Raw genomic sequence first — 27,121 nt, forward strand, 5'->3', positions numbered from 1 at the left:
ACAAACTAAATTCTGCTGAAATGAAACAAATGAAACAAAAACAAAAGTTGACTCAGAGGTAACAAAAAACCCCACCAAAAAAAAAAACGAAAGGTGGTCAAAGAATTATATTTTACCACCATTTCCCTTATTCCACATTGCCTCCATCTTCTTCCTGTCACTTATAGCCATATATGATGAGGCACAGGAAGCTGTCAAAGTACTAAGACTCAGTGTTCGCTAACACATAACCACAACCAGAATATGAGTCCAAATACATTACTATCACAATAATCAGTTAGCATCTACCATCATTCTCTCTTTTTCTATTTTTCCGTTGGTTTAACAGTTACTTTAAGGAATCCCAGATACTCAGGTACTCAGGAGTGTTTTTATCTTCATGTTTGTCTTGATTCAGCCACTCCATCAGCTGATCTTTCTGATTCTGATCGATGAGTCCCTGCCGGCTGTACACTGTCACAAGATTGGTGTAACCTGCCTTGTAGTAGCCCCTGATGCCTTCCTTTGACATCTCATTATGATGTGGTCTTCTGTTTTCACCTGGAAGCACAATGATGGGTGCAATGAACAGTAGGAAAATGTTTAAATATTGCATGGTTATGGTTGTGCATCCCAAGTGCACTTTGTTATTAAGTGTAGTCTCCTGTTTTATTTGTTTAGTGCCTCTTTACTTCATTGTATAGCTTATAACAGCATAACATAATGATAGTATGATTATCAATTTCCAAATCAGTAACTTAAAAGGCAGCATGTATGAAAGTAATGAGTCCCTTAATTCGATAAAAGATTATATTCTGTCCTCTTCACTAAAGACTTTGTGTGTTAATTTGTCAGCATACATAAACCACGCCAGCTAGGTCTTACCTAAATCAGCCATAAGTTCCTGTGAGGTCAGAGGGTGAGCCACAATCATAGACTGTTTCAGCATTGTCTCCACATCTCCACTGACAAGACTTTCTGCTAGCAGCTCCCTGTGAGGTAAGAGGAACACAAGAACACCATCTACAGGTCAAGTACGAGATCACTGGATTCATCTGGTTGAACTTTCAGGGGAAAATCTATTATTTACCGGCACTTCTTGGCTTGGTGGCTTGCACCCACGGTCAGAGCACGTTTGTGATCTTTGGCCAACACCTCCATGGCAATAAGATTCAGCCCATTTTTGTCATCTTTTATGTTCTCTATCATTTCATAGAGTTTTGGATTACTGTTTTTGAGCTGCTCCTGTAGCTCAGGTTTGTCTTTTGTCCTCTCCCAAGCTTTGCGAATGGAATCCTTGGAGGGAACGTGGTCTGCATTCACTGTTCCACTGTTGTTCTCAGATCCTTGAGCATTTCTCAAACTGGTAAACAAAAATACATTACTGTTTCATCCATGGCCCTTATATATTATGACCTTATTGAAACTTAACTTCATGGACATCAAATAACTGAATATCAGTTACACTTTGACAAATCAAACACAATTTTTTATTATATTTATATTATGTGACCAGTTCAGAACACAAAGGTTTGAGTGTATTCTGGCGTCTCTCTTGTGGGATTATTAAAGTGACTCACCGTTTGTATTTTTCAACAGATGCAAGCTTATAGCTTCTGATAATATCACATTCATCAGTTTCAATGAAGCTGGTACTCTTCAAATATTCCTCTTTGGTAAGAAGTTCAGAATGGCTGGCTCCTCCTGGCTTCGCTCCTCCGGTGATGGTGTATTTTCCAGGGTTTTTGTGGGAGTAGTCATAGCCTCGCTGAAGCTTAAGAATCGGTGTGTACGAAGCAAAGTTTTCCTGAACCTGATCAAAAAGTGTCTCAATATGGTGATTTGCTCACATGCACACATTTACAGAATTTATCCTTAGAGTCACAGTGGTGTTGCTCTCTGACTAATATCCCATCATGCTTTATCTGCCGCAATATCTAATCAGTAAACAGGAAAATTTGACATTTACAACCAACAATTCAAACATGAGACACCGGCATGATGGGACTGTACTTCTATTTAAGTCAACATTTTCATTAGTTAAGATCAAGCTAAGAAGCTCAGTCCCCAGATCTCAATAAAAACAGCACCAACATGAATATATGAAGTCAGTGTCTACTATATAACCAGACTATAGATTAGTGGAAAGGCTAAAGTTTGAAAATTGAGGAAGTTGATTAGTCCCCAGGAATCTCTACTCAGCAGGACTAGTGAGTATTGATCAGTTACCAGAACTAAGATGATACATTATCATATTACTCATCTGTGGGATTTCTGTGAGCTTATTTATTATTGACTGCAACTACTTTCAAATTGTCAGGTGTAACAGTTAGGTAATGCTGTTATGTAGATGTTCTGCCCTTGCTAGCCTCAGATTGACCTTTAACTTCAACTCCAGCACTATATGGCTACAACAATTATAGAGTAGGTGACTACAAACAGGCTTTAAAATAAGCTGCTTTAAATTGCAGCTGGAAGGAGAAGCTCTGTAGCATCTATAGATGTTTGAAACTTCATTTTTTAAGTAATAATGTTATTTTTAAGATTGATGATTTACAATGAATGTTGATCAAAGCAGCTAAGTTTCTATTTACACTACTCCTGCAGTAAAGTATCTCTACAGGAGATCTGACTCTGTCCATGCCCCCTGATACACTCACAGCACTCTTCCCCCTGTGCTGTTACACTGACTTTACATTAAATGTTATCAACCTCTAAGATGGATACTCACTTCATTTTTCACTGTCTCATGAAGCTTCACAGCAGCTCTTTTAAGATCGCTTCGATCACTTCCAGTTGCTTGTGCGATTGCATGATAGAGACTATTCTGGTGCTCTGAATTCACATTGACCACTGTACCATCATCTTGAACGATGTCAAAATGGCCGCTGTAAAACTGTGGCTCCTGTAAAGTGATCTTTGCTTTGATCCACGAGAAGAAACTGCTTTTCCTGAGAAAGAACAAACAAAATATCTGAATGTAGACCTTTTAATCCACAAATATCACAATATTTTATAATAATGTTTTTGTACTACTTAATCTGCATATAACTAAATTGGAATTATCAGTGGGATTTTCTCAGTGAACTTACTCTGGTGGCTGCAGGTCTTTTGCTCGTTTTGTCAGCTGTAGTGTGATGTTGCCAGCAGACTCGTCTGTTCCTTTGTAACGTTCCTCTGAGAGTCTGTTCCCGTGCTCATCAATGACAGTGAGGTGAATCCCTCTACCGTTGAGTAAGCCACTTTTTGTGAGAACAATAATGTCAAAATCTGTGGCAGGGTGATCTACATTGCTTATGTGTTCCATGTAATCCATTAAATCCATCCGTTCCTTCTCTGTAAGCAACTTCTCAGTGTTGCGACTGGCTGATCTCATGTTGTGCTTGTGTCTCTGGTCATCAAAAAAACTTTGAGTTTTATGTCTGCCCATAATGTTGCCAACAGCTTCACCAGTAGCTTGGTTAAACTTGCTCTTCAATGGCTTTGTCAAAAGGGAAGTCATATGTCCAGAGCAAGCCTTGATAAATGCTTGGGACACACTGTCTGCAAGGGTGCTCAGAATTTTGCCCTTAAGACGTTTCACATCTTGTAAATTGTGTCGTCCATCTTGATCATATTTCTCACCTCGCTGAAGCTCCTCAATTTCACTCAGTAAAGTAGGAACAAAAGTTTCATCAATGACCCTTTTTGTAGGAACAGAATTCAGTATTTCAATGAAACGGGTGGTTTGATCTGCAACTGTCAGACATAACTTGGCAGCCCCAGTAATACCTACTCCATTGCACACCTTAGTGAGTCCACTGATAACCTCATGTACTGTTGTGCAGTCCATCATAAGGTCAGGAATTACTTCTTCAGTTAATACAGCAATTGTTTTAGTCATTTCTTCCTCATCCAATTTGCCAATCTTAAAGCTATCTTTCTGCATGGCTGCTTTTGGGACATGTGAGCTGATGAAATCAGTGATAGCTTTATCCAAGTCACGGTTCTGCTTCACTGCTGAAGTAACAACATCCTTAAAAGCTGAATTCAAAATATCTTCAAAGATTGCCTTCAGGCCTTCATCAACTGCATAGTTCAAACCAGTGACCACAGCTTGCTTCGTTATCTCCTGTACAGCGTACTTGGCAGCATGTTTGAAGTTCTGCTTTAAAACTGTTGAAGATGTTGAAATTCCAAAGGCTTCTCTACCAAATGAGGAGATGGCAGACTCAGCAGTTCCACTGGTAACAGTTGTGAAGGACTTGGTACCATTAAGCAGAGATTTTACCTTGTCCATTGAAGTGACAGCTTTCTTGATGGCACTGAATCCAGCAGTAAGCAAAGAAATACCAATGCTGATACTTTTGTTTATTGCCCATGATGCCCAGCTAAATGTACCTTTTACCATGCCCTCTATTCCACTGATCATGTCTGATACTCCCTCACTTATCAGGCCAAGTCCAAACTGGCTTGCAGTGCCAAATGAAAAGGCACAAACAAGAACCCCAGCCAACACCTGCATTGCTCCGATGAAGAAGCAAATGAGAGCATCAAAACAAAACTTTGGTTTCTCTTCCACTTCAAAAACAATAGCAAGGCCAAGCTCATAGAGTGCCATTAGCTCATTTGTGATGATGAAATCTTTTTCCTTTAACAACATGTAGACTGAACAGTCCTTTGTTTTTGCACCACTGTTGCGTTCTTCCAGCTTCACAAGTTTCTCCAATGCATTATCAATGTATGTCTTCCACGACCTGAAGATGTTCATTCTGGCCTCCATCTGACTCTGAAAGTTGTTGCTGTGTGGTTTCAGTTTGTCAGTAACAGACATCTGACAGGAGACCATTGTGTTTGATATTTCTGAGATATAAACATCGACAGGCTCTTTAGCCTGCTCCAACAGTTTCCTTGCCTCTGCTTTATAGTCATCCTTGGCCAGGTTGATGGTGATGTATGCCTGGTTATAGAGTGCCACAGCTTTGTACAGTGGGTCAGAGGTTGCTGCCCTCTGCCAATAGGATTTAGCTCCATAGTCATTTGTTTTGTCTCTGCAGTGTAGGTCAGTCCTGAGAATGGCCTGCTTAATGTGATCATAGAAATTGTCACTTTCCCCTTGCAAGAGCTTTCCCTTAGTTTCATTCATTGTCTTGATGAGGTCTGCCTGAAGGTCACTGATGTCATCATGTCTGTTGATATGCTCCTCATGAAGAGTCAGCCACAATGCCCATGCTTCTTTCAAAGCATTCAGGGCTGGCTGGTAATCAAACTTAGCCTGATAGTCTCTGAGATGATCAGGTATATCTCTAGGCTCCAATTGTGAGAGATCTTTTCTTTCTTCCTCCGTGTAATTCTGTTCAAAGTCCTTGAGGGATTGACAAAATGTAGTAAAAAGTTCTCCCTTCAAGTCTATTTCTACCAGCTCATCACTTTCCATTTCACTTATACGCTTCACTTCATACTCTTCTCTGAGCTGTCGCATTATCTCAACAGACTGACCTTGGTAAGCTGGTGCAAGATGATCCTGGTTCAGAACCATCTGGACCATGCCGGGGTTTCCTTTCCGAGCAGTGCGACCAAAGATTTGTTTCTCCACTCTTCGATTGCGTGGGAAGTGTGTGAGAATCACAAAGAGGCCACCACATTCATTTACTTTTTCCTCGACCTTGATGTCTGTTCCTCTCCCTCCAAGGTTTGTTGCAATGATAATCCTCCCTCCACTAAATTTATCTCTCTCAATGTTGTGTCTCTCACTAATTGTGTACATCGTGATCTGATGTGGCTTAAATCTCTCTTCGTCTTGCATTTTCACATGTAGCTCATTTGCTGTCTTGACATCTTCACATATCACCAGGACAACTTGTCCTCTACTTGCTGCTTTCCAGGTAGTATCACAAACAGTCTGGATCCATTGGTCATTGCCCCCATTCACCTGCAGGGCTGGCAACTCAACCACTTTTTTATGACGATGAGCTGGAATAGTATAGCTCTTTGTTTTATAATGCCTTTTCAGAAAGTCTTTGTCTGCATCACCCCCTAATGTGCCAGAAACACCAAATATGCCATTTCCACGGATGTACCGTTTAAAGTAATGGCAGTTAGACATGTAGTTGGTCACACTGGACAAAGGTGAAATTGCAAGCTGATGTTTCATCTCCAAAAACTGCTGGAGTCCATTACCCCACTTCTTGTTTTTCTCCAACACCCCACTTGCTTTGAAGTCCACTGGAATTATGGCATCATACTGATGCTGGTCAGGATCACTGGCAGATACTTTGGCAGCAGCTCGTGAAATGTCGATCATGTACTCTCTGCCCTGAGTCATCTCAATGGCCCTCAAGGCATTCTCAACAAACACTGGCAACTGATTTTCAACATATTTCCTCAAGAAATGAGGGATATAGATGAAGTTTCCGTTTTCTTTAGAATAAGAACATTCGTCTGAGTACTTAATATAGGACTTTACTGCACTCACAGTTGCTTCAATGAGAGATTTTTCTGACATGATTTCACATGCTAATCCATTTTCAAGGAGTAACATGCTGACTTCTAAGTCAGCATGTCTTTCCTCAGTCCCGTAACGTTTGGCTTTGTTGTTCTCTTCAGAATAGCACTCAAAAGCCACACTGTTCTCCATTACTTCCTGAAATATACGCAGCAGATCATACTGTTGTGAAACTCCTATTTTCTTCATGACTTGTTCAATCGCTCTCCAGCCGTCATCCTGGTAGTCATCACCTGTATTTTCTGTTTCTGTCTTACTCATAGCTTGCCTCAACATCTCAATATCCTCTGATGAATAGAACCCCAAATCTACACCTGGCAGCAAAATGTCAAAGGCTGAGAAGCTGTCAGATGGTTCTGATCCCATAACAGCAGATGTTGCTGCTTTATGGAAATGTTGGATCCTTGTTGCCCATTTTATCTCACCTGTATCTAGCATTTCAATTGGTTGACAAGTAGATGTCATTGTCCAAATGTTGGCAAGAATTTGGTCCATATGTCTCAAACCGCTGGCTTCATGAGACAGGAATGTCACTTGAACTCCATTATCCAAGGTCATGTAGTCCACTTCATCCACTATCACTAGCTCAAATCCTCTTGTTCCACGGGTAGTTCTCCTCTCAAACTCTTGTTTTAATGTGTCTGCTGAAAAAGCACCAACAGTGCCATACACAACTTGTTGTTTGTATGCCTCTTCTAACAACTTATCTGGTTCCACAGGGGAAGATTGTTTGGAGAGGGGTGGGGGTACTACAGATGATGTGACACCAAACTTTTCAAAAAATTTCTTCCACTCCTCCTGGTCCCGTCGTGCAAGAACTGGAGAGCTTGTCACAATGTCCACCTTTATTCCACGAATAGCCTGGATTGTAGCAAACATTGCCAAGATAGCAGATTTCCCTTCACCTGTGCCAATCTCAAGGAGACAGCCTTTATTTTCAGTTAGCTGTGACAGTAGGAGCAAAAGTAATGATGCCAGCTGAGTCTGTCTTGGAAAATAGCCTTTAATGCCTTTGGGCTCATTTGTTGTGCTGTCTTGCACGGCTACAGACATTCCAATCAACACTTCCTTCAGAGTATTGATATCTGGGTTTGCACAATCAAGAGATTTAATCTTTATCTTGAGATCCTCTATATTCTTCTCAGTAAGATCCACCTCCTGATATTTTGGAAGTTCTGTTTCCATGTGTCTGAGAACATCCTCGATAACTGTCAGAATATTCTCTGGGCACTGGGATTCACAGAGTTCCCTCAAAATGGTGTCAGTATCTTTGTCCTTGTCTTCTCTTACTTGTTGTTGTAGAAACGTTAGTGGCTCTTGCTTCTTCAGAGCAGAGAGAGTGAGGAGGCAGCTTAGCCTGTAGGTCTGTACCATGTGGAGGACTTGGGGAATCTGATTGTGGTCTATTGATGAAGCTTTGCGAATGAAGAGCATTATTTCTGTTGGTGTCCAGATGTTATTGAACAGTATTTGAACCAGAGTCTCCCTGCTTTTTGGTAAAAGCTCTGAAACTGCATCAAGAATTCTCAAGAAAATCGGCTCAGCCAGAGTTGGATTTGTGACGTAAAGTTCCTCAGCCAAACAGAAAAGGAACTCATACTTCTTATCCCAGTTAAGTGAAACCACATTTTCATCTTCAGTCTCAGTGGTGCCCTGAAGAGTTAACTTCAGAACTGCCTCAAGAATGGTGAGTTTCTCAGTCAGAGAAAGTTCCTCATATCCCACAGCATGGTCAAACGTAAACTGAGACCACACTGGAAGCTTGTTTTCTCTGCAATATTGGAGCGTCAGTTCATTATGAAGTGTTTTAATCCTGTCCTCAAGCCCGCAGTCCTGCAAGTCTTCACTCTCTGTGATTTTGTATTTTGAAAGAAGTTCTTTGAATTTCTGCTCTACATCTGCAAGCTACGTTGGACATTAACAACAAAGAAAGAATACAGAAGAGGGGATGCACATGAATTAAAATGCAGTCATATTTTATATTGTAAGGTTTTCTAATGCTATATTTGTAAAAGGATTTTCTTCAGTTGTATAGACCAAGGGTCAGGAACCTATGATTTGTTTCATTCCTGGATTTTATATTGCTCTCAAATATTCCAAAGTTGAGTAACTCATAGTTATTAGACAAAAATCATAAAAAGTATTTTTTAAAAGTAAGCTTTTGCTGCTCTCACAAGTGCCTCTCTTTTTTGATTGACAGCTGTAGGATAATTGCAGAATAACAAAGGCCAAATATCGGTCAAACTTTATTTTTTATATGTTCCCTTGTAGATCAGTGTTTCCCCTATAATTGTACAGGCCCGGTGGACCACACACACGAGAACCCCCACCAGGCCAAAAAATCTGTTTTTGAATGCCAAAAATAACGCCAAATATCCATTCATTCATAAGTCAATAATCATATGCGTTTGGGAGCCTCTGTGTTCCAAAACATGAGTCAACCTCTGTGTCGTTGCCTGGGAAACTCTTGATATGATGCGAGTGCCACTGTTATCAAAGTCCCTTTAAATTAATGCAGACTGAGAGCAAGAGCGTATGGGATACAGGTTAGCTGAAGTGAGTACGGCACCACCTAAAAAGAGAAAAAGCTCTAACGTGGGTGATGGACAAACAAATATATTAATGTTTTTCTCCAAAACTCTGGAGTCAAGAAAAACTACAGATGGGAAAGAAGGGAGAGGGACAGCTTAATAAGTCATCCTCTCCTTGTAACACCTTGTTTTAAGTCTTGAAATGACAGAGCAAACAAAAATTTGAAGGCAAATATAAATCGCAGACCGCCTGCTGTGCCGCCTGACCAAAGCCGACCGTGTGAATATACCATCCCGCGTGCCTCGTTCCTTCAGGGTTTTTTCGGTGCGTACCACCAGGCTTGAAAAAATTCTGGGGGAAACACTGTAGATGACTTACAAAACATCAGCAGACTGTCAGAAACATAACAACAACACCTCAGTAACTAATATCAGTTGACTCTTGTCATGTATTTATCTGTTGAATGTAGCCAGGTGGTAAATCGGTTCAGATGTTATTTTCCACTTAGGTGTGATATAGCTCTCAAAGTTGTTTGAATGTTAATGCATGTGTTGTTTGTTGTTTTCTTTTGAGTATAAAATTATTTAAGTATAAATAAAATGTGAAGTAGACCGTAAGTGGACTGTGACAGTCTCACTTTTTATTTCTGGTTTCGGTCACTAGGCGGCAGCGTCGAGCAATATTATTGTCTCTCCGCCAAGTGCATCTCGGTCTTTCTTCCTGTTTACGTGCGAACCACCTGGAGATTTACAGAGTGGATGGTGCTGTGACTCCATCGTGTAAAGTAGGTAAATACACACACATCTTGTAAAATATCTCTGCAAAAATACCCAAAGGACGTTAGCTGTCAATATTTTAACGAGATGGTTTGATTTAGACACTCCTGACATTGATGTCCTGGGATTTTAGCGCCAGACATCGACCACTGTGTTCTCAGTTGCGTAGCAAGGTAATGTTAGCATGCATAAAGCCACACTGTGCTATTGTATTTTGTTACGAGGGAAACTGTACAGGTGTTACATTGATTTGAACTCTGTTTGAAGGTAAACAGTGTGTTGAGTTGTGCACTCTGCAGGGAGTTCCACGTGGGGTCGGTGAAACTTGTGAAAAATGTAAGTATACTTTGCGAGTATACTTTGTACATTAACAGGCTATTTTTGTGGGTTTATGGCTGTTAACTATGTATTTGTCTGGTTCTATTTTATGTTTTTTGTCGACAGTCATAGCCCACTGTTTTGTTTTTGTTATTTTTCTTTTAAATCATGTTTTGTGGTAACTCTGCCACAAGCTGTGAAAGCACATGAGCTGCTCTCTAAAAGGACTCAGTAGTTTACACACTCTGTTAAAATGACCTTTTGCAAATGTGGTCAAGTAAGGGAGTAAAGTAATTGTGTCCTGCGTGGCATGAATATATGTTGACAACAAACATTATAATTATGTATTTATGTGTTCAGTAATTTCTAAGGTAAACATGTATTGATATGAACTTGGACACTCCAAATGCAGTGAAAGACAACTGAATTCAGTAGATCAACATACTTTAGGTTCAGGGTAACGGTAAGGTTAGGTTCAGGGCTGAGGTAAGGATTTATGAGTTTAGTAACTTTGTAGGTTAATGTCTACAGATGTGAACTTGGACACTTCAAATAACAGATTATCAACAGACTTTATTTCATCTGGGTTATGGATAGTCTGTTTACTGCTTAGAACTCATCTATCAGGAACTACTCTGGATACATTATGGATAGTTTTTAAGAAACATATGAAAGCAGCCATGTGCCTCGTTTCAGCTATTAACAGGCCTTACCAAGTGAAGCATGTAGAGGCAAACACTATGTTGACCAAGAAGTGGTTACCCATGACAACCCGCAGTGAAACATGGACAATTGTGTTTTTAGCAATGCCCAACCAGCTGTGGCTCTTTTGAAAAATGTTTCAATTTGTAAAATAAATGTTTGATTCTTTGGGTAAAAAGGTTCCTGACCCCTGATATAGACACTGATTTTGAAAGTAGCCCATTAATGCCATACCTCATTCCTCTCGATTGCAGCTGCATCGTCCTCTATTTGCTGGTGGAGAGCTTGTGTGCGCTCATGATGGTGCACCTGACCTTTGAAGCTCTGTTTCTGACGAAGCTTCTCCCTCGATCGAGACAGTTTCTCTCTGGAGATCTCACTCTCTCTGTCTATCTCCTCTTGAATCCTTCGCTCCCGTTCCAGACGCTCCTGTCGTCTTCTCTCCTCCTGCTGCTGTCTTCGCTGCTGTTCTTGTTGTCTCTGATCTTCCTCCTGTTTTCCTATTGAAAACATTCATACATTAAGTTTTTTTTTTTTTATTTGTTCCATCAGAGGATTTTTTAAAAAATTTAGACTTATGTAATCAGGAGATTTTCTGCTACTAAATTCAGATAAAACTGAAGTTATTGTGCTTGGCCCTAAACACCTTAGAAACACATTATCTAATGATAAAGCTACTCTGGATGGCATTACCCTGGCCTCCAGCACCACCATAAGGAATCTGGGAGTTATCTTTGATCAGGATATGTCCTTTAACTCCCACATAAATCAAATCTCAAGGACTGCCTTTTTTCACTTACGTAATATCACAAAAATCAGGCACATCCTGTCCCTAAAAGATGCAGAAAAACTAGTCCACACATTTGTTACTTCTAGGCTGGATTATTGCAATTCCTTATTATCAGGCTGCTCTAACAAGTCTCTAAAGACTCTCCAGCTGGTCCAGAATGCAGCTGCACGTGTTCTGACTAAAACTAGAAAAAGAGATCACATTTCTCCCATTTTAGCTTCGCTGCATTGGCTTCCTGTAAAATCTAGAATAGAATTTAAAATCCTTCTCCTAACTTACAAAGCTCCTAATGGTCAGACACCATCATATCTTAAAGAGCTCATAGTACCGTATTACCCCACTAGAACACTGTGCTCCCAGTATGCAGCTTACTGGTGGTTCCTACAGTCTTTAAAAGTAGAATGGGAGGCAGAGCCTTCAGCTATCAGGCTCCTCTCCTGTGGAACCATCTTCCAGATTGGGTCCGGGGTGCAGACACCCTCTCTATGTTTAAGAGTAGGCTTAAGACTTCCCTTTTTGATAAAGCTTATAGTTAGGGCCGACCAGGCTCGCCTTGGATCAGCCCTTAGTTATGCTGCTATAGGCCTAGACTGCTGGGGGACTTCCCATGATGCACTGAGCTCCTCTCTCCTCCTCCTCCTCTCCATCTGTATGCATTCATGTAACATCAATGCATGTCACTAACTTTGCTTCTTCCCCGGAGTTTTTTTGTGCTTTCTCATCTCACAGGATGAGGAACTTGAACCCCTGCATTGGCTTCCTGTAAAATCCAGAGTTATGGACGTCAGGGGTGGCGTTGTCTTGTGGGTGTCCAGCCTCGACACCGTCTCCGGCTATTATTGCTTTAATTATCACCAGTCATATCTCTATTTTTATTATTGTTAATATTGTTATTATTGTTGTTATGCTTCTCTGTGTCTCTCTGTCCTTCTTTCTATCTCAACCCAACAGATGGCGTCCACCTAGAGTCCGGTTCTGCTTGAGGTTTCTTCCCGTTAAAGGGGAGTTTTTCCTGCTGCTTTCACCAAGTGCTGCTCATGGAGGAATGTTGGGTTTCTGTAGATTAAAGAGTTCGGTCTAGACCTGCTCTATGTGGAAAATGCTCTGAGGTAACTTTTGTTGTGATTTTGCACTATATAAATAAAAATGAATTGAATTGAATTGGATTGTGTGATAGGCTGTTAGATCTATACATAACGCTTAAAAATGTCTGAAGTTTATCATTGTAATCGACATAACTTATTGTGATCCCATATCAAGATTGTTTTATCACCCAGCCCTAGACTTACTGGCTGATCATTCCAACATACCCTCAGATTGCACATGGCTATTTTTTGCTATGTTAATGCTGAAATTTTTAATGAATGCAACTTTAAGACTCTCGTCCACAAATGAACAGTAAATCTAACTTACATGAGCTAACAAACACACCCTCCACAGTCAGTGGCACCAAGGAAGAATCTCTACCAACCATAGTTTGAATGTTTTTATCTGTTTTTTGGTTTAAACTGTATCTGAAATAAACTAGTAATTAACATTAATGAAAAATCGTGACAACTCACCATAGTTGGTACACGTTGCAACACTCCCCTCTGTACTGCAATGCCACTCAATCTGTGAGCGGTCCCAGCTCTCACTGATGGTAAACGTGGGGTCGCCTTTGTGAGAATTGTATTCAGTTCCAAAACTATTCCAGTTATGTCTGTGGTATCTCAGATAAATGTAGCACCAGATATCACGCTTCTCGTCATACTGTTCAGTACAGCCAGGGTATACACTACGAAACCCCTAAGAGAAAAAAAAAAGATCATTTTGATTAACCAGGCTGTGGAATTGTAGTATCACTACACACATGAAAACAGCAATTACACTCACATTAAGTGTTATTGATATGGAACATGAAGATGCTTAATGTCTTTTTTAATGAAACGTTCAATACAATAAAATGATTTCCTGGTCTTGCTGTTGTTCCTATAACAACAAACATAATGTTGCACGCGGACCATTAGAGCCCTTTGGACACCTGGACACATGAAAATGGAATTTCAGTATAAACGCAAACTCGTGAAATTCCTAAACAGCATTATCTGAAGTGACAAGAAGAAGTACCCATGTGTTTCCAAATAGTTATTAACGATTTCACATACAGATGTCACTCATTTCAAAGCCGCGGCAGCAGTGGAGGGGGTGAAATAATTTATCCAGGAGTAGCTGCAGTGCGAACCAACAACCACCAGGTGCAATATGTGAGGATTTCACATGCGGTATCCTTTTTTTTAAATTTATTTTTTATTTTTTATTTTAATCCAACTTCAGTGTCACATAAATGGAGTGATAGAACAGAAATATAAAACAAACAAATATACAATGCCAGGGATTACAGATAAATATGAAATGAAAACTGTACAGTAAAACAATGAAGATATAAAACATAAATTTACCCATTACAAGTTATTAGTTTATTAAATTTGGAGCACAAATATATAGTTTTCTTTGCTTTTCTATTGCATTAGGAAGACAATGTTTTAATGTATGATTCTGTTTCTCTTTAAATGTACAAAAAGAGGGTCTAACTTTTAACACCCTACAGATGCAGTGTCTATCTCTGTAGGATGATGTTTTTGTAACAAGGTTTATTTGCATAGAAAGGGGCCAGTTTTGCGCCAAACATATCAATATTACCTAATTTACAAACATGCAAATGGAACAGGCACACCATGACGCTATTTGCATGGCAGCGCAGTTTGCGGTGCATTTCACCCTTTGTGGGTGCTTTATGAATTGCACACTTTTTTGTCTCATTTGCAATCCTTTTGTGGATTTGGCCCTATGTTTATTTTGTAAATGAGAGCACTTTAGTAAGTTTTCCTCAAGATATACTGTGGATAGTAAAGTCTGTTCTCAATAATTAGAAAGATCAATGGCATAGAACAGAAAGCAAATACGCCAAAAGTAGTTACAAAAACTGACCAGCAGGTGTCGCACTGTGTGAACCTCCTCATCAATAGGGTTGTACACTCAGTGTCTCAAAAATAAATAGAAATGTGGAGATGTTGACAAAACAAAACAAAAAAAACAAAAACAAAAACAAAAACAAAAACAAACAAACAAACAGATAGGCATCTATATATATATACGTTTACGCAGATAATGATCTACAGAGACAGCGAGCATTATATATAAGATATATATAGATATATACAATAAGCTTCACCTATTGTGCAGTAAATCTGTTTGGGGCATCTCATCCAGGTCGCATCAGTTAGACTCAAGCTCTCACTGGACTGTTGCCTCCATCAGCTGGGATCATGTGAAGCCACTTGATGATGGCAAAACACACTCAGTACAATTCTGCAGACTGGTTAGAGATTCATCCTACCTGATATGGTCTAGTAAAAAGAACCTCCTAGTTTTCATGTCTACTCAAGCAGACTGACTACATTTGTACTTAACAGATTTACTGCACAATAGTTTAGGCTTCATTTGATGCTCACTGTCTCTGTAGATCATTCACTATATAAACGCCTCTCTATAGATGCCTATCTGTTTTGTTTTGTTTTTGCCTAGCTGTTAACATCTCCACATTTCCATTTATTTTTTGAGAAATTCAGTGTACAAACATATTAAGGGGGTTCACATAGTGTAACATCTGCTGGTCAGTTTTTGTAACTGCTTTTGGAAAACTAATTGGCTTGATGTCTGCAGACCTGTTCATTCTTCAAACCAAAAAGGAATAACGATAAAACGAATTGGCAAAAACCAAAAATTTTTCACTATTTGATTCTGATTTTCCATTTTTTGTTTTGACACAAATAACAGATTTTCCGTTTTTTGATTTTTGAATTACAAATGGATTACGGATTATTCAATTATCACAGTTAAAGGTCGGTCCAGGTATCATCGGATAATTCGTAATTTATTTGTAATTCAGAAACCAAAAAACTGTAAATATGTTATTTGTGTCAAAACAAAAAACAAAAAAGTGTTTTTTGGCGTCAGAATCAAATAATGAAAAACCAATCAAACCCGGCCCGTTTTTGGTTTTCGCCGATTCGTTTTATCATTATTCCTTTTTGGATTGAATATCGAACAGGTCTGAGGACATTCAGCCAATTCGTTTTTGCGTTTGAAACCAAAAATGGAAGTCACATGGTTTTTTCCTTTTTTCATTTTAAACCAAAAACGAAAAGTGGAATCACGTGATCTATTCCTTTTTTGTTTCCAAACAAAAAACCAGAAAACGAAATTCAAAAGGCCGTGCAATTTTGGTTTAGAAATCAAGTATTTTGTCAGTTTTGTACGATAGTGGAAGTGACTACATTAGCCTACCCATGATCCTCAGTGACCGTTGCTATGGTGAAGACTTGTTGGTCCTAAATGATGAAATAGAAGCTAAAAACCAACCAATCATTCACTGTCCTTGATCACTTGTGACTTGAAACAGGCAGGCAACACCTGTAATACACTGCCCTAATGCAGTCAGCCAGAACAGACGGCCAGAACTAAACAGTTTTATCTGTTACTAGATTTAATTGTTGGCTGGTTATCTGCCTCATATAAGTAAGCAACACAAAAAGAACAAAAAGTCAAGGACAAAAGCATTAACACTTTGTTCATACATGACTAAAATCACTGATATAATGAATACTTCAAACTGATGACATACTAAATTCTGCAAAAGTATGAACAAAATTGTTATTGTGAACAAAGAAACAAACAAACTCACCCCTGTTTCTGAGTTGGAGTAGTACCAGATGTAAGGAGTGTTATTCCTCACTGAAACTTTGGCGCCCATGGTTCAGGATCTGTTAAAGAAACATGGCATTAAAACATAAGTGAGAGGATCTGTATTGAATCTGTCTATACTGTATATAAGTTATGTTCCTAAAAATAATATAATTATATTTTATACAAATGACTACATGGTCCTTTAAATCTGGAGAAATCATAATTACATTTTTAGAACATTGTTTAAAACAACCCCATGCTGTGAATACTTGGTTTCAAAGTTCTTTTAGAAGGATTGGTTGAAGTTATACAATAAAACTAGTGATGGAATATTGTCTTGTAGACGTGTTCAGGATGGGACTCTTATCAAACATGTAAAGTTTGGTGCAGACTGGAGCATTTACAATAAAGTTATAGCAACTTCCTCTGTCATGGCGAAATATCAAATCTCAACAGTGTGAAGATGAGAATTTTCTGCAGGGTGAGACATGTCTGTCTTGCTCACACCTGTGGCATCAAAATCATGTTTTTCAAGTTTTTGACCCATTCACTTGAATTTCAATTAGTAAATTGAAAACTCTTGATGAGTTTGGTTGTAAAAGAAATTTATTTCCAAATTTTCATCAAGTCTATTTTTAGAAAAGTAAAGACTTTTAACCCACATGACCTGGTCAAAGTTTGATTGACATGTGTACTGTCAGGTGTGTAGAGACAATAAGTAACTGCAGCTGAATACAGAAAAATACTCAAATATTTGAATGGAGAGTGTGAGCAAACTCACACCTTTTTGAACATTTACTGCTTCCACATAGTTTTAGATACAAACTTCATTTGAACTTTAAATGAGTCACGAGACTTTGACCTACAAATCTTGAATTTACATGTTTTTTCTATCTTTTACTGTTTTTGAGATATTAGAGTGTGAGTTTTAAAGTCTTTTCTTGCTCAAGGGGGATGGGTGTGGGGGTTGAATGGAGCTCATTTTTGTAGAATACAGCAGAAAGGTCTATACACATACAATACATTATATACAAATTTTGTATGAAGTTTGTGTATTTTACAATAATTATAGGTCTAGCAGCAGGCAAAATAGTGGACAAAGGAAGTGATGTTGGATTGCACTGCAGCCTGACATGCGTGGAGGCGCGAGGGCCCGTTCATCACTGCTTGCAGCTTTAATTATTGTGTGATCATTTATCTTCATAGAAACCTTCATAGTACCGGTATGCACCAACTGTACCTTGAACTACATAAATGGCTACTTGAGGTGTAATTTTCTTTTCTGAATCCTCACAGATGTGTTTGGTTACACGGTCTAAGTCAATCAAAGAGTTAGTTCTGTCTCACTGAAAGGCAGTGTCAGGCAGCTGAAGCTGGGCCCTGCCTGAGCACTGCTGATGGGAATAGAGAGATAGATCCTTTAAGTTTAACCATAAAGGAAAACTTTGGAGGTTATAGCTTTACAGCGCTGATGCCAGCATGATGCTGGTCTCAACTAACACTGGAACTTTGTTTGCAACTCACTGAGGCTCGTCAACTTTCTCCCAACCAAACAAAAATGAAATGTGGATTGACCGCAGATTCAGTAGTGTAGACTTTGCCTTATGTAGTTGCAGTTATTTGTATTATTGTTATCAGTCGTAATTTTTTGTTTGAATTTTTTTTCCTCCTCATCCTAGACTCATTCATAGGGGGTTCAATGGACTAAAGATTGCTCAAATGTTATTTCTTGTTCTAAATAAATAGACTATCGACATTTCAAGACAACTAAAATAAACCAAACTTATAATTGCTAATCAGTAGTTAAAAAGATTAATCTGTAGAAGAGATAAAGCACAAACCTGCTTTTAGTCTTGCTGTGATCTGTCCATGGCTGAAAACAGTCCAGTCCTCTATGTGGAAGATCACACATCACACTGTACACTGTTCACAGACTGGTGAACTTATATACATGTATTATGTTGAGGAAGTGACCCATTGTTACATAAAAAAATGAAGTCACCCGACTTTCATTTTGACTTTGACTTCCCATTTCTAAACATGACACTCTGTTAATGATTCATCAGTAGACCACAAGATTAAAAACCTTTCTACAGCCAAGCAGCACTCCATGTATCTGTTTTATGACTGAGAAAAAGAAGTTTTGGTATGAAGGACCACTGAAAGCTCCAGGCCACCATTAGCAGTTTGTGAACAGTTCAAAAAATGTAAAACATTGCAAAAAAGTTACTGGTGATACCATCACGGCTTATAGTTTTTTCATAAAACTATAAACACTGTGATACTAAGAGACCTAAATCAAACACAACAGGTTCATGTCTTTGTCTGGTTAAAATGCTCATTGTGGAAGCAACCTGGTAGCTGAATGGTTACAATGCACATAACTGCAATGTCCAGGGTTGGCATGACATACCCCTCTCTCACACCCATGCTTCCTGTCTGCTTATCCACTGTCAACTGTGGAATAAAGGCAAAGAATGCCCAAAAACATATCTTAAAAAACAAACAAACAAACAAAACATATACAGACACAAAATAGTCGTCAGTCTCCGGTTTCTCATGAATCTGTAGTTCTGTGTGTGTGCTGTGTTGAGAATGTAATTTACATCCTCTGATGCGACTGGACAGTTGTTTGCTGATGTAGTCGCCAGGCTAATGTAGAGCCCCAGAATATAAGAGACTGTCCTAACGAAAAACAACACAACAGGTCATAATGTCAGTCTGTAGTTAGTTTGAGTAGCCATCTAGTTGTCATAGTAACTGTGAGGTGGAGCAGTGCTGCAGTAAAGATGACGTATATATATGTGGATAGAGTTTGTCATTCAGAGGAGGAGGGTGGATGGAGGCTTTAACCCAACGGTAGACTTAACTACCATCGTCCCCTAAGCTTAACCCCGTGGTTATTATTGTTTCCATGATGACAAAGGTGGCCTAACTTTCTCTGACCTTAACAAAGCAATTTTAACCCAAACCATCATCTTTAAACCCAACCAGGTCTGAACCACAGCACTGTCACATCATAAAACATCATTAGTGTTTAACAGTGACGTGTTAAAAGGTTTTATAAAACACAGACAGATGACGTCGTCCTGCTGATTACTGCTGACAGAGACGCCAGATTAGAAAATGCTGCTATATGTCGTTTTGGAGTCACATGATCAAACAAGTATCTATCGGTTAATGTGTAGGACTTGTTGGAATATAAATATAGACCTGGAAATGTGCATGATACATCCTCCTTAAATGTCAACAAAGTTATATGTCAATAAAGTTCAAGCTCATGACTCGCTGACTGAGTCAACATACAGGTTAAGAAAAGAAAAATCTTCATAATGCAGAAAGCAATTAAACTGTGATTTAAGAGTAACACTGAAACCTTTCATTTCTGTTATTCTGTGTGATGCAATAATATAATATACTACCGATGTGAACCAAAAGACATTGTTGACATATCTGATAGGCTTTGTTCTCTGAAGTCAGATGGGATGCCAATGAGATGTCATCCCACTAAAACTACAATGTTTTGCAGGAAAGGGATGCTTATAAATAGTCTAGATCCTTGATAAGAGATTAACATCCCTCCAGCTGTTGCCCTGGTGACCTTGAAGAGGAAACAGCGCTGCTTTGCCATCTGTGGGTGAATCCCGTCCTCCAGACCCGGGAGCAGTACCTGAGTTACTTGTACTTTACTTGAGTATTTCCATGTGATGCTACTTTCTACATTTCAGAGGGAAATATTGTACTTTCTACTCCTCTACATTTATTTGACAGCTTTAGTTACTTTTCAGATGAAGATTTGACACAATGGATAATATAACAAGCTTTTAAAATACAACACATTGTTAAAGATGAAACCAGTGGTTTCCAACCTTTTTGGCTTTTGACGTCTTACAAAAAGCAGTGTGTAGTCGGGGTCACATTTCACAAGTCTATGAGTTGTTAACAGCTCCACCAAATAGTGATTTTTCCCTCTAAACTTCTCACATGCTTTCATTTCAATAAATGTTCAAATGATCCAATATTTCAGCAAAAATCAAAGATTAGAGAAAAACATATGCATCAATATCAATGTCATATCAGTCAGAAATTATTATTATTATTATTTTTACTTAAATACTTTAAGTACATTTTGCTGCTACTGTAACAGCCTACTTATGTACTTTACCTAAGTGGGATTTTTCATGCAAGGCTTTTACTTTGCTGTATTGATAGTAAAGGATCTGAGTACTTCTTCCACCACTGTGTATAGGGTGGAAGAAGTCTGGCTAGTAACATGAAATAAGTTTTTGGACAAGACATGCATTTCCTCCTGTGTGATGTCACATATATGATCATGATGTTCGCAGGATGCACTTCGCCACTCTTTGGTGTGGTTTCAGTGGTGTGTTTGTGAGACAGATAGTATAGAAACTGCATGATGTATATGGCATGCACTTAAATCACACGCAAATCACAGAGTAGAGTAACAGTAAGAAATGAGACACCATACATTTGGTATTACTCCAAATCAGGGTAAAACGTTTGTTAGTGTTTTTCAAGATATAATGACTTATGCTATGTGTACTAAGTATCACTCAATCTTAAGTCATATTAGTAATAAATTGATTTCACTTTTGGCTCAAAGTAACTTTGGTAATCAGAATATGCTGAGAGGTTCAGTTGATGGGACAATGAGAAGCCTTCAGTGTGTCTATCTGCTTATTCTCTTAATGTTGTTTCAACTTGCAGTCCTGCTTCAAAACTGCAGATACACCAGGACCATCTTGGGGTTAGGTGCCTTGCTCAGCAGCACATTGATAGCAGCTCAAACTCACAAACTTTTGCCTGTTAGCTCAGAACGCTAACCACTAGGCTACCACCACCCAAACAAGTGTATATGCTGTGAACCACACTGATGTTTTACTGCTGCAATTCACAAACTTATATGTACATTTAGTTTCTCAGATTCAGCTGAACTGAACCAAAGTTTAGCCTCATTGGGATTTGATTACACTCTTGTGATTCATTTGCAGTTTCACATTTTACTTTCAACCATCTGATGCATGCAGGGCTGAGAGGTCAGTCTCACCACATCCTCCTAGAGATGAACTGCAGGTTAATGTGCTGTCATACAGGAAGAGAACAAGAACTGAAACACACTACTTGAGCTGCTTTGCACAGTAACAGCAAAATGGCAGCCATACCAGTGATAGAAAATGGAAAGAGAGGTGTAGAGGGAAGTGGCCCCTCAGGCAGAGACATATATCTTTCAGATATTGTTTTTTATTTCAGTGCTTCTCGTTCTTGTCTTAAACTGAACTGAATCCACACAGGAAATGCAGGACAGAACGTGTCAGGATGGTTGTACTAAACAGGTTACACTACAGTCAGACAGTTTTCATATTCTTAACTTCAGAGGATAATGACTAAACAACAGAAGCCTTTTGTGTTTGGCAGCAAACTAAACTAAAACAGATGCTATTATATAATGTGTGATTGATCATTATTGTGGTGGAGGGCTAGGCCCATGATCTAACTGATTATAGAAGGAAGTGCAAAAAGTTACACACGTTTTGTAGCTGTTGTATTTTCTGTGATAGACAGTTGAATCCTTTTATGTTATACAGTTATTCCTACAATTTCTATACTGTTAAATTAGATAAATGTGCAGAATTAGCATTTCATGTGATTCTCTGAAGAAAAGTGATCTCTCCCCCCTGCACTCCAGCAATAACCTGGAGACAACACAATAATAATCAATTATACAGCCACTGCTGAAGAGCTGAAATTCTGCATTTAGAATGCAGCTTCACCTCATCATAGCATTTATAGTATGTATGTATTATATAGTATGTGAGTTCTCCAGTGGAGGGTGTTAAGCTCATATTTTTGTGTGTCCTTCCTAATCTATGAAATTTGAATGAATGAAATAAAGAGATCAAATACCAGCAAGAGCAGAGAGACAGCGGTCAAGAAGCAGTGAGTGTAATAAAGGTCCTGTCAGTCATTTGCTGGAAGTTCGACTTGCAGGTCATATGATCCAAAAAAACTGGACGTGAAGGATTATATTTGTTATGTAGAGCAACAGAAAACCTTTTTCTAAGTAAGTCTAGATGTTTATATTTACGTTACATCGTTAAAGCAGATGCTCTTACCCAGAGAGACTTACTGAAGTCCAACTGCAGGAGGAATCCCTCAGGACCATCTTGGGGTTAGGTGCCTTGCTCAGCAGCACATTGATAGCAGCTCAAACTCTCAAACTTTTGTCTGTTAGCTCAGAACGCTAACCACTAGGCTACCACCACCCAAACAAGTGTATATGCTGTGAACCACACTGATGTTTTACTGCTGCAATTCACAAGCTTATATGCACATTTAGTTTCTCAGATTCAGCTGAACTGAACCAAAGTTTAGCCTCATTGGGATTTGATTACACTCTTGTGATTCATTTGCAGTTTCACATTTTACTTTCAACCATCTGATGCATGCAGGGCTGAGAGGTCAGTCTCACCACATTCTCCTAGAGATGAACTGCAGGTTAATGTGCTGTCATACAGGAAGGGAACAAGAACTGAAACACACTACTTGAGCTGCTTTGCACAGTAACAGCAAAATGGCAGCCGTACAAATGATAGAAAATAGAAAGAGAGGTGTAGAGGGAAGTGGCCCCTCAGGCAGAGACATATATCTTTCAGATATTGTTTTTTATTTCAGTGCTTCTCGTTCTTGTCTTAAACTGAACTGAATCCACACAGGAAATGCAGGACAGAACGTGTCAGGATGGTTGTACTAAACAGGTTACACTACAGTCAGACAGTTTTCATATTCTTAACTTCAGAGGATAATGACTAAACAACAGAAGCCTTTTGTGTTTGGCAGCAAACTAAACTAAAACAGATTCTATTATATAATGTGTGATTGATCATTATTGTGGTGGAGGGCTAGGCCCATGATCTAACTGATTATAGAAGGAAGTGCAAAAAGTTACACACGTTTTGTAGCTGTTGTATTTTCTGTGATAGACAGTTGAATCCTTGTATATGTTATACAGTTATTCCTACAATTTCTATACTGTTAAATTAGATAAATGTGCAGAATTAGCATTTCATGTGATTCTCTGAAGAAAAGTGATCTCTCCCCCCTGCACTCCAGCAATAACCTGGAGACAACACAATAATAATCAATTATACAGCCACTGCTGAAGAGCTGAAATTCTGCATTTAGAATGCAGCTTCACCTCATCATAGCATTTATAGTATGTATGTATTATATAGTATGTGAGTTCTCCAGTGGAGGGTGTTAAGCTCATATTTTTGTGTGTCCTTCCTAATCTATGAAATTTGAATGAATGAAATAAAGAGATCAAATACCAGCAAGAGCAGAGAGACAGCGGTCAAGAAGCAGTGAGTGTAATAAAGGTCCTGTCAGTCATTTGCTGGAAGTTCGACTTGCAGGTCATATGATCCACAAAACTGGACGTGAAGGATTATATTTGTTGTCTGGAGCAACAGAAAACCTTTTTCTAAGTAAGTCTAGATGTTTATATTTACGTTACATCGTTAAAGCAGATGCTCTTACCCAGAGAGACTTACTGAAGGCCAACTGCAGGAAGAATCCCTCAGGACCATCTTGGGGTTAGGTGCCTTTCTCAGCAGCACATTGATAGCAGCTCAAACTCTCAGACTTTGCCTGTAAGCTCAGAACGCAAACCACTAGGCTACCACCACCCAAACAAGTGTATATGCTGTGAACCACACTGATGTTTTACTGCTGCAATTCACAAGCTTATATGCACATTTAGTTTCTCAGATTCAGCTGAACTGAACCAAAGTTTAGCCTCATTGGGATTTGATCACATTCTTGTGATTCATTTGCAGTTTCACATTTTACTTTCAAACATCTGATGCATGCAGGGCTGAGAGGTCAGTCTCACCACATCCTCCTAGAGATGAACTGCAGGTTAATGTGCTGTCATACAGGAAGGGAACAAGAACTGAAACACACTACTTGAGCTGCTTTGCACAGTATCAGCAAAATGGCAGCCGTACAAATGATAGAAAATAGAAAGAGAGGTGTAGAGGGAAGTGGCCCCTCAGGCAGAGACATATAAGGCAAAAAGTCACAAAAGCTGAGATGACAAGTTTTTAAAGTTACAAAAAAACTAGAGCTACAGGTGAAAAGATTGTTTGTTGTACACTTAATCATTGATCATCTTGTGATCTGAGGATGGATCTTTAACTAACAGAACAACTGTATGAATCATTAAAGGTACAATATGTAATTATTCTGCATTAAAATGTCTAAAAACAACTAGACCTGTGTTATATATGTTGTTGAGTTGTGTTCTTACATTATCCCAAATGTTTCCAACAATGTTCAAACCCAGAGAAATCTGTAATTTAATCAAAGTAATGGACCGTTTCATTTGGTTGCCTGTCGATGGCGTCATACCTCCTCTACCAAAGAGTAAACACGCACCAGATGCATACGGCGGCGCTGTGTTTGTCCGCTACAATGGCGTCTACCAAAGAGCAACTTACACACATACAAGATAATACATCGGCGTTGTGGTTGTTCCACACAAACTGTTATAAATGGACTTTTACTCAGTTTTAAGCCACATTTTCATGATAAATTTAGGTGGTTTTTAACTATATCTTTTAGCCGGGAGAAGGATTTTAGTCGTTGGACGTCTGGATCTTAAGTTATCAGAGAAATAAACTGAACAAATGTTAGCAGCAGCTCGGCTAACAGCCCCTCCAGGAAGTCCAGTGCTTGCCAAACATCGTTGGAGAAACGCTGACTTTTTTTTAGGTGAAACAGCTTTAATTAGTATTTTGAATGATTTTAATCCGTTTTTGGAAGGAAGGAGACCTCTGTGGATAATTCGGCTCCTAGTAGAAACCTGCCAAACGTCAGGATCTTAAATTATAAGAGAAATAAACCGAACAAGTGTTAGCAGCAGCTTGGCTAACAGCCCGTACCAGACTGTCCATCTGTCCATCACTGTCTCTCTGCAACAAAACGTCCTCTTAAAACAGTCAAATTCAGCATAACAACGTTGTCTAATAAGAATAACAAGATGGTCCAACATGTGTTTCAGCACATAAGACAGTTCAGCACCTAGAAGAAAACATTTCACATTCAACTAACAAGTATTGTGTGTGTATCATAGTCTGATATATCTTATTCCTCCGTTGTTGTCCAGAAACTATTAAAAACACGTCAGTGAGTCACACCGCTGCACTGGGTGACATGTTCCTTCATCATGAAGAGTTTGGTCACGTTAGTTTGTTTAGAAACGGCCCCAAAGACTAATAACAGCATCATGTTTTCAGTCTCCAGAGAGCAGTTCTGTGTCTGTCCTATCAGAACTACTTGTAGGCAGAATATCTGCCCTGCGAACTGATCCAACATGGAACTACAGAAGTAATGTACAGTATATGTCCACCATGGATAAAAGATTTGTTTACCAGGAAAATCACAGTAAATTGAATTATAAATGTGGACGTGTGTTTTGCACAATTCTGCCAGTTATTACAAAAGCCAAAATGTGGCTGCATGTTCATCAGCTTTGGCATTGATTCTACAGTCTCTGAACTCTACTGGAGGGATGAGCATCATTCTTCAAAAAAACATCAGTCTTTAATCTCTCGTAGGTGTTCAGTTGGGTTGAGATCTGGTGACTGAAGTCATAGCATATGATTCACATCATTTAACACTCATTCAGTGACCCCTCGTGTCCTGTGACTTGCTCTCATCGTGGGAAAAAGTATTTTATCAATGATGTCATCACATGCTCCATTTCACATGTAAGTTTCAACACAGTCTGAAGACTTCCTCCTCTAAATAACAGAAGCTTGTGGCTTGTTATCGAGAAATGATCACAATCTGGTACAGTTCCTGCAGCAGGTTACTTACTTCTCTCTGTGAACAAAAATTGTTTGATTATATATGTTTTTCATTAAACACACTATTAAGGGAAACACTTTTGGTTAAATAATTTTTGGCATAGAGAGTAACTCATTATATAATAATGCATAATACAGACCAACTCTGTAATAGAGCACAATCTTGCTAAATGTGAGTTCACTAAGGCCATGTGACCTTTCTAAGGAAGCTGAGGTCTTTGCTGTGCAACAGTTTCCTCCCTCAACCACCAAGAGTCGACGTGTTTCCTGTGGCTGGTTGGTTCCAGCAGCTTCTCTAATAACTCTTCTCCTTTGTTTACTGACTTGTTAAAAGCCAGAGCCAAGTTCATTTGGTCTTCACATTGTCAAAATGCATTTGAGAGCGTGACATCATGATTATTAAGCTCCACGTACATGCAGGCAGTGTGGGTGTTGGTGCTGTTCTGTGGCAGGAGGATGAGGAGGAGACCAGCTGCTCTCTAAGTTTCTCCTCCAGAAAGTTGAACAAACACCAGCTCAGTTATTAGGTGGTCAGAAAGAAGGCACTGCTGCTTGTTTGGGCTCTGCAGCATTTCGATGTCTCTGTTGGCTCTGTGATATCTTAGTTTTCACTGATCATGATCTGCTTTTGACTGAAAAACCCTCAGCGACTGATGAGGTGCTCATTGTTTCTACAGCCACAGTTCAGACATTCAATATATTTGGTTTGACATGTTGCTCCCTTCCACACATCCACACATCTCCTACACTACTGATGCAACTAATCCTCCACACCTCATGTTTTGTTTTACACTTTGTATTTTATTGTGCTATGGACTCCTCCATGAGTCGTGTCCTTAGTAAAATCTGAATTGAATAGAATTGAATAATTAGGGGTTTAATTGGCTAAACTGTTAGGATCAGGAAACCGGTAGACTGCCCC

The 27,121-nt window shown here is 39.1% G+C and overlaps 1 protein-coding gene across 1 annotated transcript; it reads right to left on the reverse strand.

Annotated features, from left to right (window-relative positions):
- Window positions 1–18,273, reverse strand: LOC137185222 (uncharacterized). Its single transcript, XM_067593565.1, has 10 exons — window positions 18,151–18,273; window positions 16,308–16,386; window positions 13,144–13,369; window positions 11,026–11,291; window positions 3,072–8,368; window positions 2,711–2,930; window positions 1,560–1,792; window positions 1,070–1,342; window positions 865–971; window positions 1–540 (listed from the first exon to the last, which is right to left on the reverse strand). The coding sequence occupies exons 2-10, from the start codon at window positions 16,374–16,376 to the stop codon at window positions 329–331; spliced, it is 6,903 nt and encodes a 2,300-aa protein (XP_067449666.1). The 5' UTR covers window positions 16,377–16,386; window positions 18,151–18,273; the 3' UTR covers window positions 1–328.
- Window positions 18,274–27,121: the final 8,848 nt, after the last annotated feature.

Source organism: Thunnus thynnus, chromosome 6 (genome assembly GCF_963924715.1).
Source record: "Thunnus thynnus chromosome 6, fThuThy2.1, whole genome shotgun sequence".
NCBI classification, from domain to species: Eukaryota; Metazoa; Chordata; class Actinopteri; order Scombriformes; family Scombridae; genus Thunnus; species Thunnus thynnus.